Source organism: Mastigoproctus giganteus, chromosome 9, assembly GCF_048544385.1.
Source record: "Mastigoproctus giganteus isolate SK-2022 chromosome 9, ASM4854438v1, whole genome shotgun sequence".
Lineage (NCBI taxonomy): Eukaryota > Metazoa > Arthropoda > Arachnida > Uropygi > Thelyphonidae > Mastigoproctus > Mastigoproctus giganteus.
In genome coordinates this window covers 80,537,798-80,563,550 of record NC_143583.1, presented here as the reverse complement: position 1 = coordinate 80,563,550, position 25,753 = coordinate 80,537,798, and the positions used below count along the sequence as shown (strand labels likewise).

General features: G+C 37.4%; 1 protein-coding gene across 1 annotated transcript in view; it reads right to left on the bottom strand.

The window, feature by feature from the left end:
* Hdc (histidine decarboxylase) overlaps positions 1-25,753 on the bottom strand; it is a 305,245-nt gene that overhangs the window by 77,704 nt on the left and 201,788 nt on the right. Inside the window, exons 11-12 of the mRNA XM_090380708.1 lie at positions 8,296-8,312; positions 7,354-7,452 (exon numbers count right to left, since the gene is read on the bottom strand). Coding sequence (XP_090236834.1) covers positions 7,354-7,452; positions 8,296-8,312 — 116 coding nt within the window. The remainder of the gene's footprint in view (positions 1-7,353; positions 7,453-8,295; positions 8,313-25,753) is intronic.

The window sequence follows — 25,753 nt, the reverse complement described above, 5'->3', positions numbered from 1 at the left end:
AACTCGAAATCATATAGCAATGTGGGGTCGGAAATGCTTTCTTGAAGCGGTGTTGTACACAGAAGCACCATAAAGAAAAGAGACCGTAAGTGAGAAATCGTTTTAATAATACATGAAAAGAAGCAAAAGGTACATGGATTAAAGTAAGTGTTCGAAGTTTCTTCCACGGGCTACAATGCACGCCTCACATCTCCGACGCATGGACATCATAACATTCTGGAATACTCCAGGCGAATTTCGAATTTCTTCAGCAGCTACTGCGATTCTTGCAACCAGCTCCTCAGCATTGTCAACAGGGGTGTCATAAACTAGCGATTTCATATGACCCCAGAAATAAAAATCAAGACGTGATAGGTCGGGCAACCGAGCAGGCCAACGCACGGGACCACCACATCCGATCCACTGTTGACCAAATGTGACATCCAGGTAGTTACGAACATCTCCACTATAATGGGCAGGGGCTCCATCGTGTTGGAACCACATTGTCTGTTGCGTCGATGCAGAAATCTGTTCATCTCTCAAAAGTTGTGGCAATACTTGCTGCAGAAAGGTCAAGTAGATAGGTCCGGTTAGACGACACGGTAACAGGTAAGGTCCGATGAGGTGATCTCCCATAATACCGGCCCATACATTGACAGAAAATCGAATCTGTGCTGCACGACGTCGTATTGCATGCGGGTTCTCGACCGCCCAGATATGGTCGTTATGCGTGTTGAAAATTCCTTCCCTTGTGAAGAATGCCTCATCGGAAAACAACACTTCAGCAGGAAAAAGGGGATTTGTAGCACATTTTCCAAGGTACCACTGTGCGAAAGCAATACGAGGTGCATAATCCTCCGGTTGCTGTGTCTGGACACGCTGCACGTGAAACGGATGCATGTCTTGTTCTCGGAGAATCCTCCAGACACTGCAATGGGAAATCCCGACTGCGTTTGCTAGACTTCGTGTACTCATTCTTGGATTCCCCTGTACATGCTGCAGCACATTCTGTTCGACGGCTGGAGTCCGTGCTGTTCTTACCCTGTCCCTGTCAGCTCTTTCAAATGAACCTCTCTCAGCTAACCTCTGGTGCAGTCTTGCAAAGAAATTATGACTGGGAATATGCCTCGTCGGATATCGTTCCACGTACAAACGCTGTGCGGCTGGCCCACTACAATTTGCAGCCCCGTACGCCAAATGCATATCGGCTAACTCTGCGTTCGTGTAATCATCCATCCTACTAACTTGGCGTTCTTGTTCAAGAAATTCGAAATTCGCCTGGAGTATTCCAGAATGTTCGGATGTCCATGCGTCGGAGATGTGAGGCGTGCATTGTAGCCCATGGAAGAAACTTCGAACACTTACTTTAATCCATGTACCTTTTGCTTCTTTTCATGTATTATTAAAACGATTTCTCACTTACGGTCTCTTTCTTTATGGTGCTTCTGTGTACAACACCGCTTCAGGAAAGCATTTCCGACCCCACATTGCTATATGATTTCGAGTTGTCAGGATGTACCCTACCCCTCTTAGAAGTTCTGAAACGTTTAACTGAAACACCCTGTATATTTTCTTCAAAATCATAATATATGAGGTATCTATGCCTTGTCTTTCCAGTGCCCAAAACATTGCTTATGCTGTATGGAGTCAAATGCCTTTTCATAATCCACAAATGCCAGGCATAATGGTGTTTTATATTCATTTGCTTTCTCCATTAGCTGTGACATTACGTGAAGATGATCCATAGTTGAGAATCCTGTCCTAAAGCCAGCTTGCTCTTTTGGTTGATTCTTATCAAGTATTCTTTCTAATCTGTTAGTAATGACCCTTGTGAACAATTTGTAGATGTGGGATAACAAGCTAATTGGTCTATAATTTCCAATTTCTGATTTAACTCCTTTCTTATGCAGCAAAACTATGTTGTTATGTTATGTTGTTGTTGTTATTTGGTTTTTAGGAGCATTAGCAACTAAGGCCATATTGCTCCGGGGATATGCGATGGTCATTCCCTGACCTTTCCGCATCCTCCATATTTGGTGGTCATGGGCTCGAATCCCGTTCTAATCAAGAAGCATGTGCTATACACTGCTGCTCCTGCAAAACTATGCATTATTGCATTATTCCGCTCCTTAGGCATCACACCTTTTCTAATGCATTTTGTGAAAAAAGTCTTGCCAGTTTTTGTGTCATGTCTCTCCCTCCCAATAACAACTCTACAGTAACTTCATCTTCCCCCGGGGCTTTCTTGTTCTTCATTTTCTTCAACACATGTTCTACCTCATCAGGAAGGATATCAGGTATGTTGTATGTGTTACTAATTTGCAATCCATCTTCCCCACTGCTGGCATCATTCCCTCACTCCTTGTATAACTCTTTATAGTAGTCTTCTGCTATTTGAATTATGCCTTCTCTACTATTTATAAGTACACCATCGCTATTCTTCAGTTTCAGTATCATTTGTCTTTCTGTATTACTGCTCATGGCTGCTGATTTAAATTCTTTGTTTTCCCTTAATGCTTGTTTTACTTTTCTTGTGTTAAATTTTCTTATGTCCTCTCTGAGTCTCTTTCTAAAGGCTTTGCATAACTCAGTATACTCAATTTTCTCCTTATCAGTGTTTTTCTTGCTCTTCATTTGTCATCTTCGGTTGATCATGACAAGTGTTTCTTGACTAATTTTTTTCTTTGGATTTTTTTACCTATAGGTTTCTTGGGCTTTATCACTTTCAGAAAGTTGTGATATTCCTCTTCAATATCTTGGTCCTGAGCAGTCTGCAGAAGCTCAAACTTGTTCTTAAGTTCCAGTACATACTGCTTTTTCTCCAACATAGAGTTGGGTATATGGGTATAACTCAGAAACCAAGCAACAATCATCCCAGTGGAAGAGCCCATCTTTGCCCTGACCAAAGAAAGCCTGCCAATTGAGGGGCAATGTGAAGTCCCATGCTGATCTGTTTTTTGACATTTTTTGGGATTATCCATAAGGAATTCATTCCTCCTGGCCAGACTGTTAATGCAAAGTTCTACTGCAACGTCCTGAGGCAGTTAAGAGAAGTCGTCAGGTGAAAACGTCCAGAGAAGTGGTGCAGTTTTTGGCATCCAACATCATGATAATTGTCCCCCACCCACCTTATTCACCAGTCTTAGCTCCCTGCAACTTCTTCCTCTTCCCAAGAATGAAAATCAAGCTGAAGAGTCAAAGATTTGACAGCACAGAGGATATCCAAACCAAATCGCAGGCGGTGCTGAACACTATGATGAAGAAGGACTTTTGGGATGTATTCAAATTATGGGAGAAGTGCTGGGATCGGTGTTTATGGTCTCGAGGGGACTACTTCAAAGGTAACGGTGGCGAATAAGACCCATGGTGAGTCTAATTTTAAGAAGGATGTAGAGCTCTACATCCCTCATTTCAAGAAGGATGTAGAGCTACCGGAACGAGTACAGAGAAGGGCAACAAGATTAGTGAATGGAACAAAGGGGTGCTCTTACAAAGAAAGGCTTAAGTTTTGCAAATTAGAGTGTCTGGAGACTAGGCACCAGCGAGGTGATCTGATAGAGGTGTATAAAGCCTTGAATGGTTTGAGCATGCTCAATGCTGATGGGATCCTTCCTCTAGCTCAGAATAATCACCTGAGAGGGCATAAATTCAAATTGAGGAAAGACAGATGTAGGACAGACGTGCGAAAATTTGCCTTTAGCCAGCGGGTGGTTGGTTGGTGGAACAGACTTCCATCCCTTGTAGTGGAGGTTGATAGCCTAAATAAGTTTAAGGCTCAGCTGGACAGGTATTTTGAACGAACAGAGGGATGAAGTGGAGGTGGTTTTTTTTTTGTTTTTTTTTTTTTTTTGGCTGATGCTGCATAAGCTTGCTTTCTTGCATCAAATGCCTCTCCTAATGCTGAAATGTATTAGCATTAGCATAATGCTAATGCTAATACATTAGCATTATGCTAATGTAGGGGAAAAACACCCTACCTCAGCTAAGCACCCCCTCACTTGACAACACAAATCAATCAGAAAGAAAACGCCTTCACCCAATCACAAAATTTGACCGTACAATCAATCTATTCTACGACAACGCACGCTGCACAGAGACAAGTGTTACCCAAATAATGGAGTTTAGCCTTTAAGTACTATTATTAAGATTATTATAATACTTAAACGTTTGATTAAAATTTGTATGATATTTTGCAAATTTTAATTTGCGATTTTGATATAATTAAACTGTGATTACTGTCAGTAATGCGGTGTTTGTGAAATAACTGTATACTATCATTATTTTAGTATTAAAAAATGAATATTTCCTTTTGTTTCCTATTTTGTTTTCTCATATTGTCTTATTACAGTGAAAGATGTTATGGATAGTGAAGGAGAATCTAACAGGAAAAAGTCAAAAACTGAAAATGCCGCTTTAGAGTGCACTTTTTTTGTGGTTTCAACAGAAAATTATCCAAAGCCATTTAAACATAGTTTGTCTTCCTCTTTGTTAGACTTAATTTCCGTATTTAAATGGAATAAAATTAAAAAAGTTGGAGCAACACAAAATAAAAGTCCTTCTTCAGTTGTAAATGTTATTACAAAAGTATAGAATGTCATGTGCTCAGATGTGATTTAAAGAATATTAGGTGGTCATGTGAGGTGAAAACCGCGTGATACAGGTGCAGGCACCAATTAGCTGGTGGAAGTAGAGGCTTATTATAATTAAAAAATAGGATATTTTTACCAGTTACTGTGATAGTGCTACCCATGCATTGCACAATGCATCCAGTAATGCCCACATATTGCCAGGTAGATGGTAATAGCATCGAATGTCTTGTTCCAGTGTTGGATTCGAGAAGTGCCAGTGTCTCACACACAAAGGAGAGAAGGATAAGGATCAAAATATCTTAATTTAACCTAAGTGACAGGGACAGTCCCTGAGTTTATGATCAAAGGTGCATTACAAGATCATTTTGAGAAGTATAATATCAAATGGATCATAACACAGCTTTATAAAGGGAAAATCTTGTATGACCAACTTGGATAAACTATTATGACGTATTCGCACAGGAGTTGGATGCAAGTAGATAATTTTAAAATTGCACACTTAGAATTTACCAAAGTATCTGACACAGTTCCACAAGGGAGGTTGCTGAACAAACTACAGTGTAGCAGGATTACAAAAAAGATTCTGGGCTGGATTGAAGAATGGCTGACTAGGTTGTTTTATAAATAGTCATTCTTTGGTGGGGACACAGGGTTATAAGCAGAGTCCTTTGGGTTCTGGTGCTAAGGGCTACTCTTGTTTCTGATCTTCTTGAATAATAGGGAAAGTTATTGTGTTGAAATTTTCAGATGACATAAAGGTTGGAAGGGTGGTTAATGATTCAAGTCAGACTGAGCTTCTTCACAATGACTTTGGCAGACTCTAAGGATGGTTGGAGAAATGGAAGTTACATTTTAATGCTACCAAATGCACATCATTTGGTAGCATTCTGAGTTGGATTGAAGAATGGCTGACTAGGTTGTTTTATAAATAATCATTTATAAAATTTTGGTATCACATCATTATTTTACATTTGGAAAATAATAACCTAAAAGTAAGTTTTTCAAAATTATTATTATTTTTTAATTATTTTTATTTTATTTTATTTTTTTGGAGGATTCTGTATAAGCTTGCTTCCTTGCATTATTTGCCACTGATACCAATATTTATACACTAGGTGGAGTAGAGCTGAAGAGTATAAATGATTAAAGAGACTTAAGTGTTCTGACAAAATTAGACAAGAAGATTGGCATGCATTGTAAGCAGGTAGCCAAGAAGTACACGGTGCTTATCAATGATTTACTGTACTTTTGCATGTAGGACAAAGGAGATTATAGTTCTGTTATACAAATCAGTGGTGAGACTGCATTTGGAATATGTGTTCAGATTTGGAGGCCACATTTAAGAAAAGGCACTGGGCTTTTTGAAATGATTCAAAGAGAGGTAACTTGCCTGGTGAGAACAATAAATGGGTGTCCATACAAGGAGAGACTGCAAAGAATGGGGAAGGTTTCTTTTTTTGTGACTGATGTAGCAAAAGCCTTTCTTACATCTTTTGGTCTTTACTAATATACTATAGCATGCATGGAGCCATAACTTCATACATGTTTTATCCAAGCTCTGCACAAATTCAATTTCCTGATAAAAAGAAATTTCATTGTTAACCTTTTCCAAAATGAATTTCTCGAACATGTCTGGACCTTGAACACTCATTGAACACTACAAACATTTTGAAAATTTATAAAATGACACAATATATAAATGCTTTTAAATATTATTTGTTCTTATTTTGATTTGATTGATCAACACTAGACCGAGATTATTTCAAAAATCAAATCAAAAATTGAAAAAAAATCATATCAAATTGCAAGAGAAGCCAAAAAAATTTATAAAAAGTCATTGTTACTTCTCTCTTGATCTAATACTGTCTTCCACATCTATTTATGTATTACTTGATTCAGTCTGATGAACTTCAAAGTCTGAATACCAAAGAATTTCAGCTTTTTATAAACCAAAATTGGATGACAATGGATTAACAAGCACTCTGGTTTAAAAATTTCCATTTTTACAATTTTCCATTTTGACCCCTGCCTTTGTCTGGTCTTATTATAGACACCCGCCTTTAATTGTATTGTTATGCTTCTGGTAAATAGTTTATTAATTTTAATAAACTATTTACTTTTAATTTTAATTTTAAACTTTATAAATTTTAATTTATTAAGTAACTTTTTCTGGAAGTTAGCCTAATCCAAGTGGATAAAGCTTTAAAAGAGGTTGAGTAAACTAAATGCTGATGACATCTATATTATTTCTCAAAAATAAATGCACACAAGGAGACAAACTTAAAATGATAAAGGATGATTGCAGAATAGATGTGTGGAAATTTGCCTTCAGCCATAAAGTAATTAATTGGTGGAATAAACCTTCACCTAGTTTTGCTAGAATGGGTAGTCTGAATAAATTAAAGATGGATTGTACAAATTAATAGAAAGGATGGGCAAACAAATGGGTAATTTTTTTCTTTTTGCTAATGTTGTATAACTTTCTTCCTTGCATCACTTTTCCAATACTAATGCAAATACTAAATTACTATTATTATTAACTTTGACAAAACACTTAAAACTGTATCAAGCATAGTTCTGCCAAAACTTTGTCAAGAGTCTCAGCAACATGATACTAAATGCATTTGCAAGAAAAATGGAAGAAATTTTCGCTGTTTGATGTGCGCTGTCACATTTTTAACCATCCTCTTTAAAAGTAAAGGAGTGTCTACTTCCTTTACAATATGCTTTGCTTCAATTCATTTAATTTACTCTTCTATGGTGGTGACAAGACATTTCTACTTACCCTCCAGATGTGATCTTGTAATCCTTTTACACCATAATTTCGAATCACAAACCACAGCTTCAGAGCCCGGAATCTTCTACTTAACTGAAGCTGCCAGTGCTGTGGAATAATATAATTTATATAATTATTACAACTAGAGTTAGCAGCTCCAATACAGATCAGAATTATAAGAAGAAATTAAATATGTATCAAGAAACTAAGTAAACTGAAACTGCAAGGAAGACACAACCTGTATTAAATTATTATATGGTAGGGATCTCACTCAAATGGCTCTTTTAAGTATGCCATGCCTGAATTTTGCCTTGTTGGAGATTGTGAGCACCAAATAAAAAAGAGCTAATTGTCTGAAAAGTTATTATGCAAAAGTCAGTTCCCTGTACGTAGGTCAGGGAATATATTCATATTGTATTTCTATCATTTGCTGTAAATCAAATAATTAGTATGTTTGGACCAAATGATTATTTATAGTCTTTAGTACTGAATGAACTTGTTTACAGTGTTAAAGAAAGGGATGTTTTTTGCTCTTGGTCTTTCAACATGTTTGAACATGAGCTTTTATTTTATAGTAGCTCATTTTTTTACAGTCTTTGATTTTTTACTATCTTAACTTTTTTTTTTTACAATCTTTAACCTTTTTTTACAATCTTTAAATCATTAACTTCTTTTTACAATTTTTAAATGCCTTGTTTGATTTGCCATTCAGCTGGTGGCATTACCAGGGGGATTTTTGTAGGGTCTCAAGCCTCTGCTATGAAATAAGGAATAAATAATAATAACATGGCTGATAATGAAAATGACAAATGCTTACTTTCATCACATAAAAAAATTCAAGGAGTTTTAAAAATAACTAAATAATGACTACAAACACTCTTATAAATATATTATCTTAATAAAACACAAAAACATACCTTTGTCAAAATATATCAATCAGATATAACTCACCATATAATCCACAGCACCTAAATAAATAATAGAATGATGTTATTCTTGTATATTAGGAGTGTAATTACCTATGTTATTCACTTTTACCAGGATTACACAAATAAAAATTTAATTCTATAATGAAAAAACTATATTAATGGAAAATGTAAAATATATTAATATTCACTAAAAATCTAAGTAATACTAAAAAATATATATATATATATATTTATAAATGAGTTGAAAACAGAAGGAACATGCAGTTTTCCTATATGAATAATGTGTATATCTGTAAGTTGTTTGTTTGTTATTTGGTTTTTAGGAGCATTAGCAACTAAGACCATATTGCTCCAGGATATGCGGTGGTCATTCCCTTGACCTTTCCGCATCCTCCGTATTTGGTGGTGACGGGCTCGAACCCCGGTCTAATCAAGAAGCGTGTGCTACGCACTGCTGCTCCTTCCCACCTGGCTACGGAGGCGCCTATATCTGTAAGAAAACTGTGTTTAACCTTTTCAGCAGTAATATGCGGAACTGTTTTTTTCTATGTGAGCTCTGGGTAGTGTTTTTTGTTTTGTTTTTTTTTATGAAAACCCCAAACACAAGAGGTATTAGAACGTATAGTACTTAGTATCATGCTTGGGTTGGAGGTTGAGAAGACGAAAGAAGATATTTGTTGACAATAGACTTCTGTAGACTGTAATTTTCAGGAAATAGATATGAAGGAAGGTTGTTACAGAAAATGGCAGTTGAATGAATAAACGAAGAAGATGAAAAGTTGGTTCTGTGAGTTTGAAGTTGGACAGTAAATGGATGTTGGCTGGTAGGCACGTGTTTGGACTGTTTTGAAAGAGAGAGCGGGAATTATAGAAGCCAATTCAGAAGAACAATGCCCATGGAGGTATCTGTAGAAAAGGCAGGCAGCAGAAACATTACGTCTGTGAGACAGCGAGTGGAGAGACTCTGTTAGAGAGGAGTCATTAATTAACCTAACTGTCCTCTTCTGAATGGAATCTAGAGGTCTGAGAGAGAAAGAGGTTTTGGGGGCACCGCCCCAGATGTGGGAACAATATTCCATAGTATGCCAGATTTGCGATTTATACAGAATAAACAGCTGTTTGGAAGAAAAGTAACGCTGAGAACAAAAGAGAAAATCACGATTTTAGATGCAGAGAAAACAATATTTGTAATGTGCTTGTGCCAAGAGAGATTAGAAGTCAGGGTAATCCCCAAAAGAGATATATCATTTTGCCTAGAAATCGGAGTGTCGCCAAAGATAAGCATAGGAGCAGAAGAATCCTTTTTTGTGAGATATAAGACAAGACTGAATTTTAGAAGGATTGAAATCAACTAAGTTGTCTTTGCCCCACTGGAGAATTTCCTGGAGATTGGCATTTAACAAATTGGTAGCAGATATTCGAGAAGTTGAAGCTGATTGAGCAGGGCAAGGTTTCACAAAACGGAAAGTGGAATGCAATGTGCTATCATTCTTAGCATCAAGATTTGACAAAATCCTTCTGACATCCTTTTGATGGAAGACCACAGGAGGCATTGAATGGAGCAGGTTGGGAATAGTGGGAGGTGTTTTACCAAGATCTTGGAAGAAGAATAAGAGTTGGAAGAAAAATGGGATGCTAGCAGGTCAGCTTAATCCTTGGCTGAAGTGACAACAGCCAATTTGCGGCCAGTAGCTTTGGCAAGAGACCAGAATGCTCAGATACCATTAGGGCAAGAAGCTAGTTTTCTACTCTTAGCCTGTTCAAAATCTAGTTTGGACTGATTAGTAACTGTTTTACAATTGTTGCGAGCTTTGGTGTAGGCAGAAAATGAAACCGAACAATTGGAAACAAGCCAATTACAATATGCAACATTCTTCTCTTGAACAGACCTAATACATTTATTGGAAAACCAAGGTTTAGATAAAGGGCAATATTTTTAAAGTGGAGTGTGGAATAAAGGATTCCAGTCCTGCAAAAATAATTTCATGAACACGATCTGTGCAAACTTTGACATCAGAAGTTTTGAAACCGTAATCCATTCAAGTAAAAGAAGAAAAGAAATCTTGCAGGTCATCCCATTTTTCATTCTTGTAATGCCAAACAACACGAGGTTGGGAATAGCCATGAGATAAAGGCTCCATTAGAGAAGAGAATCACCAAGTTGTGATCTGAGGTACCTAAAGGACCACTCACTTCGACCATGTACTTAGAAGGGTTGTTTGTGAGAAAAAGATCAAGCGTATTGGTTGTGTGATTAGGATTGTCCAGTATTCTTGTAGGTAAATGAACAATCTGTGCAAGTTCATTAGTAATTGCAAAAGTCTCAGCATCTCGACCAGCTGGGTCAGTGTGACTAGAAAAACGGAAGCCATCTAGAGTTGTGAACATTAAAATCACAAAGGAAAATTACCTCGCTGTTAGGAAAGTTGGACTAGAGAAAGTCAAGTTGCAAAGAGAGGAAGTTAAAGAGCTCCAAGTGATTAGTGGTGTTGGGAGAATGGTAGAGACAACAGATGAATTTGACAGAATAAGGTAGAGAGATTTTAAGCCATGTAAGTTCGAAAAGATGAAATTCCAAATTACCAAGTCTGACAGGTAATATCGGAACGGACATATGCACAAGTACCACCTTTGAGGCAAAAGAAATCACACAGTGAATAATTTGGGCAACTGAAATGAGCAGCAGTTGAATCAACTGATAACTGAGATTTTGTTAACAAATGTACATAGGGTTTGGCAGACTGCAAGTGGAAATGGACATTGTTGAGATTAGAATTGAGACCACGTATATTTGTAAAATGAACTAGGAAGTGTTTGGGAGGTTTAGATCTTTTCGCAGATAAGTGTACTCTATTAGTTTGACATTTCATGGTGGATTCAATAGTAAGAAAAAGTTGGGGGACATGCTGTATGAAGTAACGAAATTTTGATTTGGCATACACATGGTAAGAATATACCCAGATCCTTGACATAACGTGGCCTCAACAATGCCGCACCCCCACCACCACATACACACTACTCGGACTCCCTCCAGTCACTATCTGGCAGAGTAGTGGTACCAAGATTATACACTAGCTAATCTGGAAGCCTCCTAAAGAGTTACCAATAGGCTCGGTCCAGTGTAATAACTAGCAGGCAGCCTGCAAACACCGTTTTAGAGCTGTACCCTCAAAAATAAGGAAGATTGGATCTCTCCATGATGTTCATCATAACCTCAAAAGTCATCAGTTATACTGCATGATAGAAGAAATGGGGAAGGGTTGACCGGAAGGGTGTGCACATAGATCTATATTTTGAAATTCACCTCAAAGAACATGTTCGTTATGTAGGAAACAATATACAAATTAATTTAAGTAAATTTTTCTTGTACACATTGCTGTCTCTTATATATGTTTCCAGCTAAAGCTAATTGTAGCACAGTGCATGAGAGATGGCAGCATGAAAAAAGCTTTTAAAATGACAGAATATCACACCTCTTGAATTCAATTGTCGGAGTTGGGCTTACAAAAGACAAAACTGAAGAATTTCTAAGAAATTCAGATCCAGAATTTTATAAAACTGAGTTAGGTAATACATAAATATATGTAGAGGACACGTTACATCCAAAAAGTGATGATTTCACTGGCCAACAAAAAAATAATATTTTTTTGTTCTTATCATGTCCCAGCTGAAAGATATATTAAAAATTTGGTAACTTAATGAACAACCAATTTCAAATTATACAATAATATACAGTAAACCCACCGCTATTCGCGGTATCTGTATTTGCGGTTTCGCGTATTCACGATCGGTGGTTTAATATAAAATGAAACTTTAAAAAATGTGAATTTTAAAGCGCCGTGAATATTTTCCGCCAAAAAAAAAAAACATGGGCGTGGCTAAAATTATCTTTCCCGGTCAAAACAGCATTCAGTGGATGGGGGGAGAGGGGTGACAAAATCGCGAGCCTGGATGTTTCTCACTAATCCTTGTTCAGTATGTGTTATGCGCTTGTCATGGAAGGTTTGGTCATTTGCTTTAATTTATATGCTTATAAATTGAATAAATTTATCAATTTATAAATTGATATGCTTACAAAAGTGATAAATCTACCATTTTGCAGTGTAAAACAGACTTTTTCGAGTGTGTTAACGGAAGAAAGTGACTTTATTGTGGACAAGTTCTTTTTTACCCGTACAAAAATATGGCTACGAATAACAAGGGAAATGTGAAAATATCAAAGAAGGTGATGACATTAGCGAATAAAATTGAGTTATTAGACAAAACTTCTAATGGTGAAAGTTTCTTTTCAGTGGCAAAACATTATAAAATCAATGAGTCAACGGTACGATCAATCAAAAAGTCGGAAGAAAAAATCAGCCATAGTGTCCGTGAAAACGCGCTAATTGCTTCAAAAATTTGCTCTGTAATTCATGATGTTAAATTAGAAAAAAATGGAAAAAGCTTTAAATCTGTGGATAGAAGACCGAACTCAAAATGAAATTCCATTAAGTTCACTCATCATTCGTGAAAAGGCAAAACTCCTTTATCAACACTTTAGCGAAACTGGTGATAGCACTGGCGGGATAAGTTTTTTTGCTAGCAAAGGTGCTGGTTTGAAAGATTTGTTTGAAATTTCTAATAAATATTACATTTAATACTAAATTGTTTCTTATTTTCATTTCGATACCTTATGCTTGCATTTCACTATGTACTGTCTATGTACATAGTCATATTATGAAGGTACATATAATACATACATAGACAAAATTTTAGACTAGTTTTTCTTATATATTTCATACTTTGGAACGGAACCCCTTTATTACTATGGGAGCCATAACTCAGTATTCGCGACTTTTCTCAGGAACGTAACCCCTGCGAGTAGCGGGGGTTTACTGTATATATATATATGCTATATTAAAAATGAGTTTTATTCATTTTAAAATACTTTAATCAAACATATAATGTACTACATATACTCTATTTCCTTAGAAATGCTTGCCAGTCAGAAAGTTTTTCTTATAGTCCATTTTGCTTTCCCTCTTAAGAAACCAGCTATAATCTCCCATTATGACAGTATCCTAGCAACTTTGGAATCACTTTCATTATGAATATGCCCTTATAAAAGCATTCCCCTTGCTTGTCAATTACATCTCTCAAATTTTGGGAAAAGAAATGGAGATAGGAAATTAGGAATGAAGAAAATAAATTTTCAGAGACATATCAGGCAGGCCATATATTTAACCTTATAATGGCAAGTGTGAACGTTTTCGTAACGTTTGGTTATAACATATCTGATACAGAAAATTGAAAGTTTATGGAGTTGCCATAGATATCAATGAAATGGTCACACTTTACTAGTACAAATGCAGACCGGTAGTCGGACATTAGCGGCAAGTAGCTGACTAATAGCACGTGTTTCACAGATTATGCATTAGAGGTTAAGTGGTCATTTCGCACTTAGTATATTTTACGATAACTATTAATCTTGCAAAATTGTAGCGTTGATATTTTTTGTATATATCCACAAAGTGGTTTCCATAGTGAGGATGTAATATTCATTGAAAAACATATTTCTTGTATATTTCTGCATATTCTATACGTAACGAAATCATCACATTCGTATTTTGAACTTACTAAGACTCAAACAAGGGAGCAGATGCTAATTTGGATGAAATTGATAATTATAATACATATTTATTCTGATAATTTTGATATGTTAGTGTAAAGTTTTTATTATATTGATAGTCAAGCTATTTTGATAACAATATTTATTTTCCCTCTATTATAGGAAGTGAGTATATGCCTGATTATTCTGATTTAGATGAATTAGAAGACCTTGTGGTTAGCAATGATAGTGCGAGTGAAGAGGAGCTACAAACTTCAGTTCTTGAAGGTGAAGAAACTAGTGAAGCAGCAGTTCCATTACCTACAAGTTCAAAGCCATCTACATCAAGAAATCGAAGGGAAATTCCTCTCTGGCGACACATTTCAGCAGGCATAGCTAGACCTACGCCTGAGTGGTTAGGACAAATAGAACCTTCTGGGGTAGTGAAACATCCTGTTGCATATTTTAGACATTTTTTCTCAGAAGATATTATTGCTCCTATTATGGACCAATCGAATCTATATGCAATCCAGCAAAATCCAAATAAAAATCTTGCACTGAGTAGTCAAGAGCTTGAGCAAATTTTAGGTACACCGCTTGCGATGTCTATGGCGAAGCTCTCAAATTCACATTTTGTATTGGAAAGGCAAACTAAAATGTTCTATTGTCTCGAAAGTGATGAGTAGAGATAGATGGGAAGATATAAAGTCCAAGATTCACTTCAGTGACAATACACAAATGCCAACCGGGCTAGCCGGGTGGGTAAAGTGCCTGCCTGGCAACCCAATGGTCATGGGTTTGAATCTTGCCTCGAGCTTGGATCAGAGTAAATGCAAAAACTTTGGGAGGTGCATTATAGCCACAGAAGCCGATGCACCAACAACTAACAAAAAAAAAAAACAAAAAAAGCACAAATACCCTTACTTAATCAGAAAACTGATATATTATTCAAGATCCAGCCTTTGATAGATCATTTACAAAAAAAGTTTCGGGAAATTCCAATATCCCAAATGCTATGCGTGGATGAACAAACAAATAGTTCCATTCAAAGGCAGATCCGGCATAAAACAGTATGTTCCAAGCAAACCACATAAGTGGGGATACAAATTGTTTGTTCTTTGCGATGAAGAGGCATCATGTATGACTTTTTCACATATTCAGAAAAAATTGAACTGGTGTGATGATATTAAGTGAACCCAACTTGGGAGCTAGTTCAAATGTGGTACTAAAATTGGCCCAATCAATTCCTGTGGAATTGAATCATTTATTATATTATGACAGCTGGTTTACTTCACTTCCATTAATGGTTAATTTAGCAAAGAAAAAAATATATAGCTTAGGTACCATAAGAATCAATTGTTTGCCTGGCATCCCACTAATCAATAGCAAAGATTTGATGAAAAAAAGGCTTGCATCTGGTAAGTATAGGTTTGGCACACCCAGGGTCCTGAGCTTAATATCATCATTCTTCTCTTTCTTGGTAATTCCCTTCTCTCCTTCTCTCTCTCTCAGGGTAACTCAAGATTTTTTTTTTTGGCTGGTGTAGCATAAGCCTCAGGTTTCCTTGCACCATATAGCTAATAATAATAATAATAATAATAATAATAATAATAATAAAAGAGGAAAAGGATCCCATCAAGAAGTGACTGCCCTAGTTGAAGATTTTGAAGTACGGGTAGTGAAATGGGCAGATAACAGAGTTGTAAATCTAATGTCAACTTTTGCATCAGCAGAACCAAAGAATAACTGTAAATAATATGACAAAAAGACAAAACAGATCATCGCAATCTCTTGCCCAGCTATTGTGAAAACCTATAATCAGTTTATGGGTGGTGTTGATTTGATGGATTCAATGATTGCACACTACAAGCCAGCCACCGAGGGGGGCAAGCTAGCCTCAGTAGGTGCCAGTCCCAAGCCCAGATAAATGGTGAGGGTTGGCGTCAGGAAGGGCATTTGGCCGTAAAAAACTATGCCAAAATCAAAGAAAATGATAGAATGATGGAAAATGGATGTGGAACGGCTACCCCATAAGTGACACACAGTCATGTCACCTGGAAACTGTGAGAAAAGGGTCAGAGCTACCAAACAAAGGATGGGTTCGGTTAAAGAAGTTAGTCCAGATAGAGAAGAAGAAGAAGAGGATGAAAAGTGTTAGAATAGGAACGTAAGAGGGGGGAGACCTAAGCTAAGATGGAAGGACAAGGTGGAAGAGGATTTAAAAGAGAGAGAGCGGAAGCCCAGGATAGGTAGGAATGGAGGAAAAGAATTAAGGATGGAAATGCCGACCCCATATAAATGTGGGAAGAAGACGAAGATAAAGAAGAAGGCTAATTGCACACTACAGAATTCATACCAGGTCAAAGAAATATTACCACAAACTATTTTTTCACTTTATAGATGTGACTGTTGTGAACTCTTGGTTAATTTACAGTAGAGATTGTGAGCGTCAACAGGTACTAAAAAAGAACATTGTTAATCTGCAAGAATTCAAATAAGCATTGCTGAAGCCCTTCTTCTTGAAGGAAAAAGTAATAAGCCAAAAAAGAGGTCAACCTTCTGCTAGCTCTACTGATGTGGAATTTTCAAAAAAAAAAAAAAAAGGAAAAGAGGAGGTCCGGCCGCCAAAAATATCCCTGGAGCAGATATCCATTTGGATGGTCTTCACCACTATCCTGAGGTCACAGACAGAGGAAGATGTAAAAATGTTAATTGCAAGAGTGCCACAGTATTTTTCTGCAGCAAGTGCAAAGTCCATCTTTGTATCACAAAAGCAAAAAATTGCTTTGCCAAATTTCATACAAAATAATTATATTTTGTATTACATTATAATTATATTTTGTATTACATTATAATTATTTATAAGTAAATTAATTTTTCAGTCCATTGTCTTTTTTTATTAAAAAGATCACTGAAATAAGATGAAAAATAATATAAAAATGAAGGTGCATTTAATTTTTCTATATGCATGTATTATGAATCCAAGGACAAATGTGACGATTTAGTAATATACGAAAAAAATTGTAAATTCGACATTTTTTAAATGTATTTTAGGTTTTATATGTTAATAACTATGAAAATAAAGAATAAAAAAGTGGAAAAAAATTTTTCTTAAAATAAAAATTCAGGCTTTATAGAGTTAAAGGATTACAATAAAGCTAACATAGAGATTCGTAATTATCTTTTTTCCTTCTTCCAAGAAATCCGTGCACTGTTTTAAATGATCATTGAACTTCTAGTTTAGTATTCTGTAACTTTGTTTCAAATCCATTATCTCTGAGGGGTTTCTTTATTTGAGAACCAATGGAAATTCTTTCTTTTAGTTTTTCCATCTTTTAAATTGGGAAATATTCCCCTTAAGTAGCAGAATCTACTTCCTTCTTTATCCAGAGCCTTAACAAAATTCTTCATTAATCCAAGCTTTATATGCAAAATAGAAGTAGGATATTTATTGGTTTGACCAGGGGAACATATTTTATATTACTTCTCCATTGCAAAAATTCCTCCTCTTTTCCCACTGCCGCAAAATATGTTTTTCCATTGCATATAATGTTTTCCCAAAATACAACAGTATTTTGTGAAACCTTCCTGCAGACCAGTGAGTAATCCAATTACCTTACGATCACCACAGACATCCCAAGCAAAGTCATTTACTTTATTACACTCAGGAGGATTTCAGACAAACTTTTATGTTTCTTTCAAGTCAACAGCATGAAGTAGAGAAATTAACAGTAAAGTATTTCCATTGTGCAGTAAAACTACTTTAAAACTTATTTTAAGGCATCAGCAAATATATCCCACTCATTATGGTTGTGTTCAGTGCATAGTTTGTTCAGCAGACCATTAATATCTTTACAGAAACACATACCATCTTCCATAACAAAATATTTTAAAAACATTGTTGAATTTGATATATTGTATTCAATTTTTGCTTCCAATAACTTCCACTGTTGTAAACTAGAACCAAGTATTTCTCTTACTATTTAGATAAGTTTAAAATATGTCATGAACTAAGTCATTCATCTCTTCTTGCTTAAGTAAGTGTATTATAATTTTCTGGTTGTCCAAATAAATCTGCTAAAGTGGATGGTCCAGCAAAGTCTGCAACACAAGAATCCTCACTATATTCATCTGCTTCCTTTATAGCATAATATCATAGGATTTGCTATAGATAGGTCATCATTTTGAAGAATGGCATTATTTGCTGATGCTATCAGGGCAGTGTTAGGTGGGTCGGAAAACTGCTAGCTTGGGAGTGAAGGGGATACAAAGACTAATAGATTAACAGTAGCCACTGGCAGAGGTGAAAGTGATTCTTCCACTGTTTCTATTTGAATGAGCAGAAGCCTGGAAAAAAAGATGCAGGATATTTCAGAGACTGTTGGGAGTCATAGCGGTACAAGTAAACACATGGGTTGTGTTAGGGTAGCTAAGAAAAAGAACAGGTGCATGTATACGTGTGTGTACACCAATGCTAGGAGTTTGGTAAATAAATTTGATGAATTTGAGGTATTGCTCAAAGCATCAAAGGCGGATATTGTTGGGATATCAGAGACGTGGTGTCACACATATATAAGAAATGCAGAACTGGAATTTGGGGAGTACAATGTCTACAGAAAGAATAGACATGATAGGAAGGGAGGAGGGGGTTAGGCTATTAGTTAAGAAACACATAAAATCCAAGGAAGTGAAGCCAGTCGACATCGCTAGACAGTGCAGTGTCGAATCAGTTTGCTGTGATATAAGCATTGGGAGATCAAAATTGAGAGTAGGATTGTGCTATAGGCCAATTGACTCTGATGAGTATAATAAGAAACTGTACAGGGAAATAGAGTGGGCCAGTAAATCAGAAAATGTTATAATGGGGGATTTTAATTTCCCAGATATTGACGGGAATTTGTGGGTTGGTCACTCACACACTAGCAAGGCTTTTGTGGATTTATTGGATGATTGTTTTCTACATCAGCATATTTGGGAGGCAACTAGAGGGAGTAATACTCTTGATTTGATTATCAGTAGTGATTCTTTATGCATTAAGATTCTGCTGATAAAGGAACCACTAGGTGGCAGTGATCACAGTGTGCTGAAGTGGCATTTACTCAATGGAGTAACTACCATCAGGGGTAAAGGGAAGGGTTATTGCTTTCGTAAAGGCGACTACGATGGTCTGAGACATTATTTAAATTCTAAACAGTGGGACCAACTGATGATGTTACCAACAGCAAATTCAAAATAGGAAACATTCAAAGAACTTATCTTGGAAGCTACTAGGCTTTACATACCAACTAAGAAATATTGTTCAAGGTTTAGGCCTAAATGGATGTCAGATGAACTAATGAGACACATGGCAGAGAAGAAAAATGCATGGGATACATATAAATTAACACGTGACACAGAACCCTATGATTGATATAAGCAGGTCTGTAACCAAGTCACAAAGGAGGTTAAGCAGGCAAAGGCAGATTATGAGAAATCTTTGGCAAAGGATACAAAGAAAAACAGAAAAGAGTTCTTTATTTATGTAAACTCTAGAAGTAAGGGGATAAATCAGATTGGTCTACTTGATATCGATGGTTCAGCTGTTGATGATCCTGCTCAGGTAGCTAAAAAACTAAATGAATATTTTGCATCGACATTCACACATGAGGAGTTATTCAGTGAGGGGAATGCCAGAGGTGTATTCAACTCTGGCAGTAAGCTATATAATCTTGTAATAACTGAGAGTAAAGTGTAGGAGAAATTGTTGAAGATAAACACAAGAAAGTCACCTGGGCTGGATGGGATCTATCCAGTTATATTAAAGGAGGCAGCAAAGGAAGTAAGCAAACCCTTAGCCATAATTATGAGAGCTTCCTTGGACTCGGGGGAGGTACCCATAGACTGGAGATGTGCAAATGTGACCTCAATTCACAAAGGAGGATCAAAGGCTGACACAAGTAATTATAGACCTGTGAGTTTAACTTCTGTTGCAGGAAACTTAATGGAGGCACTGGTTAAAGAAGCACTGCAGGATCATCTAGACAGGACTTCAGTTATAGCTTGGACACAGCATGATTTTGTTCAGGGGAAGTCTTGCTGACCAATTTGATTGGATACTATGATGCAGTCACAAAAGAGCTGGATGCAGGGAAGAACTTTGATATTATATACTTGTATCTTAGAAAGGCTTTTGATACCGTTGCATATGGAAGACTGCTGCACAAATTGGAGCAGTGTGGCATTGGAGGCAAATTGCTGCTATGGATAAAGGAGTGGATGAGGGAGGAGAAGACAGAGAGTGGTAATCAATGGACACTGCTCATCGTGGACTAATGTTATTAGTGGAGTTCCTCAAGGTTCAGTGTTGGGTCCATTATTGTTTTCTGTATTTATAAATAATATTGATGGTATATCAAGCTTAATGTCCAAGTTTGCAGACAATACAAAGGTTGGCAGGGTTGTTAAGGGCACTACTGATGCTATGCTGCTGCAAAAGGATCTGGAGAGGTTGAGCAGATGGGCTGGCAGGTGGCAAATGAAGTTTAACATTGACAAATGTAAAGTACCGCATATGGGAAACAGCAACCCCAGAGCAACGTATCAACTCTGTGGTACTACACCGACAGTGGTAGAGAATGAAAAGGACCTGGGAGTAATTGTGCAGGCAGATATGAAGTTGACGGGAGATGTGCAAATTTAACCCCAATTCACAAAGGAGGATCAAAGGCTGACACAAGTAATTATAGACCTGTTAGTTTAACTTCGGTTCCAGGAAAATTAATGGAGGCACTGGTTAAAGAAGCACTGCAGGATCATCTGGACAAGAATTCAGTTATAGCTCAGACACAGCATGGTTTTGTTAAGGGCAGGTCTTGTCTGACCAATTTGATTGGATACTATGATGTATTCACAAAAGAACTGGATGCAAGGAATAACTTTGATATTATATATTTGGATCTTAGAAAGGCTTTTGATACTGTTGCGCATGGAAGACTGCTGCACAAATTGGAGCATTGTGGCATTGGAGGCAAATTGCTCATATGGATAAAGGGATGGTTGAGTGGCAGAAGACAGAGAGTGGTAATCAATGGACACTGCTCAACGTGGACTAATGTTATTAGTGGAGTTCCTCAGGGTTCAGTGTTGGGTTCATTGTTGTTTTCTGTATTTATAAATGATATTGATGATGGTATATCAAGCTTAATGTCCAAGTTTGCAGATGATACAAAGGTTGGCAGGGTTGTTAAGGACACTACTGATGCTATGCTGCTGCAACAGGATCTGGAAAGGTTGAGCAGATGGGCTGAGAGGTGGCAAATGAAGTTTAACATTGACAAATGTAAAGTACTACATATGGGAAACAGTAACCCCAGATCAACGTATCAACTCTGTGGTACTAAGCTGACAGTGTTAGAGAATGAAAAGGACCTGGGGGTAATTGTGCAGGCAGATATGAAGTTGTCTGAGCAGTGCAGATGAGCTGCAAGAGTACCTCATGGTGTCTTCTGAATGATATACAGAAAATTTCTAGCAGGAATAGGGATGTGATTATTCCCTTGTATAAGGCATTGGTCAGGCCACACCTTGAGTACTGTATACAGGTCTGGAGGCCTCATTTCAAGAAGGATGTAGAGCTGCTGGAACGAGTACAGAGAAGGGCAACAAGATTAGTGAATGGAACAAAGGGTTGCTCTTACGAAGAAAGGCTTAAGTTTTGCAAATTACAGAGTCTGGAGACTAGGCATCGGGGAGGTGATCTGATAGAAGTGTATAAGGCTTTAAGGGCTTGAGCATGCTCAATGCCGATGGGATTCTTCCTCTTGCTCAGAATAATCACCTGAGAGGGCATAAATACAAATTGAGGAAGGACGGATGTCGGATAGATATGCGGAAATTTGCCTTTTGCCAGCAGGCAGTTGGTTTGTGGAATTGACTTCCATCACTTGTTGTTGAAGTTGATAGCCTAAACAAATTTAAGGCTCAGCTGGACAGGTATTTCGAACGAACGGAGGGGTGAAATGGGAGTAGTGGTTGTGTTTTTTTTTTTTTTTGGCTGATGCTGAATAAGCTTGCTTTCTTGCATCATATGCCTCTACTAATGCTAATGCTAATGCTAAAAAGTTCTCTGAGCAGTGCAGACAGGCTGCAAGAGTAGCTCATGGTGTCTTGTCAATGATATACAGAAATTTTTCTAGCAGGGATAAGGAGGTGATTATTCCCTTGTATAAGCAATGGTCAGGCCACACCTTGAGTACTGTATACAGGTCTGGAGGCCTCATTTCAAGAAGGATGTAGAGCTGCTGGAACGAGTACAGAGAAGGGCAACAAGATTAGTGAATGGAACAAAGGGTTGCTCTTATGAAGAAAGGCTTAAGTTTTGAAAATTACAGTGTCTGGAGACTAGGCACTGGCAAGGTGATCTGATAGAGGTGTATAAAATCTTGAATGGTTTGAGCATGCTCAACGTTGATGGGATTTTTCCTCTTGCTCAAAATAATCACCTGAGAGGGCATAAATTCAAATTATGGAAACACAGATGTAGGATAGATGTGTGGAAATTTGCCTTTAGCCAGCGGGTAGTTGGTGGGTGGAACAGACTTCTATCCCTTGTTGTGGAAGTTGATAGCCTAAATAAATTTAAGGCTCATCTGGACAGGTATTTGGAACGAACGGAGGGGTGAAGTGGAAGTTTTTTTTGTTTTTTTTGGCTGATGCTGCATAAGCTTGCTTTCTTGCATCATATGCCTCTACTAATGCTTATGCTAATTATTGCAGATGACATGTTAGAATATTTGATGCTGTCATTGCTTTTTTCTGGCCATCCCTGATATTTTTGTAATGCATAAATAGCAGTTGATGTGGTTGTGCAGTTCTTGCCACACTATAAAAACAGCAAAAGGCATACTTTTAATTTTCCCGGTTAGCTACATCTTGAGATTTGTGGTGCAGGTAATATGCTGATCACCCGTCTTGAAACCAAATTATAAAGAATATACACATTCAGTAATACTGTAGATTTTTTCTCTCTGAGTTTTTGTTCTGACTATCCACACATCACAGACCTTGCCAGCTTGATTCAGACACTTTCTTTGTTTCTGCTTAAACATTTTAACAATATAATGCTAAGCAAACAATATGCAGATAAACTGTACTCGTAAGCAAACTACAACTGTCTTTTATTACTGAAAGAGAGAAGTGGGAGGCAGACAGACAAGACTGAACGTATTAACCCTCTTACTGCACTCACTCCATAGGTCCCAAAATTATCAAAAATTTGCTATGGGCAACCCATCCATTTGTGGCAAACTTCATAATAAAACAGATTTAACTTGGAAATTCAATCAAACTTTGTTTTTGTTTTTTTTTAAATAAAATTTATTCATAGCAAACGGAATAATGGACTTCCTAAGGACTTCCTAATTCATTTCACAAATATACGTGGTCTCAATTCTAATCCCAACGATGTCCATTTCCACTTGCAGTCTTCCAAACCCCATGTACTTTTTCTGACTGAATCTCAGTTATCAGTTGATTCAACTACTGCTCATCTCAGATGTCCAAATTATTTGCTGTATGATTCCTTTCGCCTCAAAGGTGGTACTTGTGCATATGTCTGTTCTGATATTCCCTGTCAGAGACTTGGCAATTTGGAATCTCCTCTCTTTGATCTTCTCTGGCTTAAAATCTCTCTACCTCATTGTGTAAAATTCATCTGTTGTCTCTACCATTCTCCCAACTCCACTAATCACTTGGAGCTCTTTGACTTCCTCTCTTTGCAACTTGACATTCTCCAGTCCAACTTTCCTAACAGTGAGGTAATTTTCCTTGGTGATTTTAACGTTCACAACTCCAGCTGGCTTCCGTTTTCTAGTCACACTGACCCAGCAGGTCGAGATGCTGAGGCTTTTGCAATTACTAATGACCTAGCACAGATTGTTCATTTACCTACAAGAATACCGGACAATCCTAATCATACAGCCAATACGCTTGATCTTTTTCTCACAAACAACCCTTCTAAGTACAAGGTTGAAGTGAGAGGTCCTTTAGGCACTTCAGATCACAACTTGGTGATTGTCTCTTCTCCAATGGAACCTTTATCTCATGCCTATTCCCAACCTCGTATTGTTTGGCATTACAAGAATGCAAAATGGGATGACCTGCGAGACTTCTTTTCTTCTTTTCCTTGGTTGGATTACTGTTTCAAAACTTCTGATGTCAACGTTTGCTCAGATTGTGTCAGTGAAATTATTCTTGCAGGAATGGAATCCTTTATCCCACACTCCACTTTAAAATCTCGTCCTTTATCTCAACCTTGGTTTTCCAATAAATGTGCTGAGGCTGTCCAAGAGAAGAACGTTGCATATCGTAATTGGCTTGTTTCTAATTCTTCAGTTTCATTTCCTGCCTACACCAAAGCTCGCAACAATTGTAAAGCAGTTATTAATCAGTCAAAACTTCAGTTTGAACAGGCTAAGAGTAGAAAACTTGCTTTTTGCCCTAATGGTAGCCGAGCATTCTCGTCTCTTGCCAAAGCTATTGGCCGCAACTTTTTCCCATCTCTGCTCCCACCTCTGTCCAAACCAGATGGTTCTGTTGTCACTTCAGCCAAGGATAAAGCTGACCTGCTAGCATCCCATTTTTCTTCCAGCTCATGTATTAATGATCTTGGTAAAACACCTCCCACCATTCCTAACACGCTCCATTCAATGCCTCCTGTGGTCTTCCGTCAAAAGGATATCAGAAGGATTTTGATGAATCTTGATGCTAAGAAAGCTCCAGGTCCTGATGGTATTTCTCCACTTGTTCTCAAAACCTGTGCTCCTGATCTTACTCCTATTCTTTGCCGCCTTTTATCACTTTTTATTCCAAAGGTGTTTTTCCTTCTGCTTGGAAATTTGCTCATATCCAGCCAGTTCCTAAAAAGGGTGACAAATCCCTCCCATCCAATTATCGTCCCATTGCAATTACTTCTACTCTTTCTAAAGTAATGGAGAAATCAATTAACCGCCAACTCTTAAACTACCTAGAAACCTTCCGTCTGATCAACGATCGCCAGTATGGATTCCGTCAGTGTCGATCCACTGGTGATATTCTGGCTTATGTTACCCATTTATGGACTAATTCAATGGAAAGGTTCGGTGAAACACAAGTAGTTGCTCTTGACATCTCAAAGGCTTTTGATCGTGTTTGGCATAAAGGTCTTCTAAACAAGCTTCCATCTTATGGTTTGCCAACTGTTTTTAGTAATTGGTTATCCAGTTTTCTCTCTGATTGCTCACTGAGGGTGATGGTAGATGGCTCTCTGTCTTCTAACTTCTCCACTAATGCCGGTGTCCCCCAAGGTTCAGTTCTTTCCCTCACTCTTTTCCTCTTGTATATCAATGACCTTCTTCCATTGACTGGAAATCCTATCCATAGTTTTGCCGATGATAGCACATTGCATTCAACTTTCCATTTTGAGAAACCTTGTCCAGCTCAATCAGCTTCAAGTTCTCGAAAATCTGCTGCCAATTCCTTAAATGCCGATCTTCCGGTAATTCTCCAGTGGGGCAAAGACAACTTAGTTGATTTCAACCCTTCTAAAACTCAATCTTGTCTTATATCTCGCAAAAAGGATTCTTCTGCTCCTATGCTTATCTTTAGTGACACTCCGATTTCTAGGCAAAATGATATATCTCTTTTGGGGATTACCCTGACTTCTAATCTCTCTTGGCACAAGCACATTACAAATATTGCTTCCTCTGCATCTAAAAAACTTGGTTTTCTCTTTCGCTCTTGGCGTTACTTTTCTCCCAAACAGCTACTCACTCTGTATAAATCGCAAATCTGCCCTGCCATGGAATATTGTTCCCACATCTGGGGTGGTGCCCCCAAAACCTCTCTCAGGCTTCTTGATTCCATTCAGAAGAGGGCA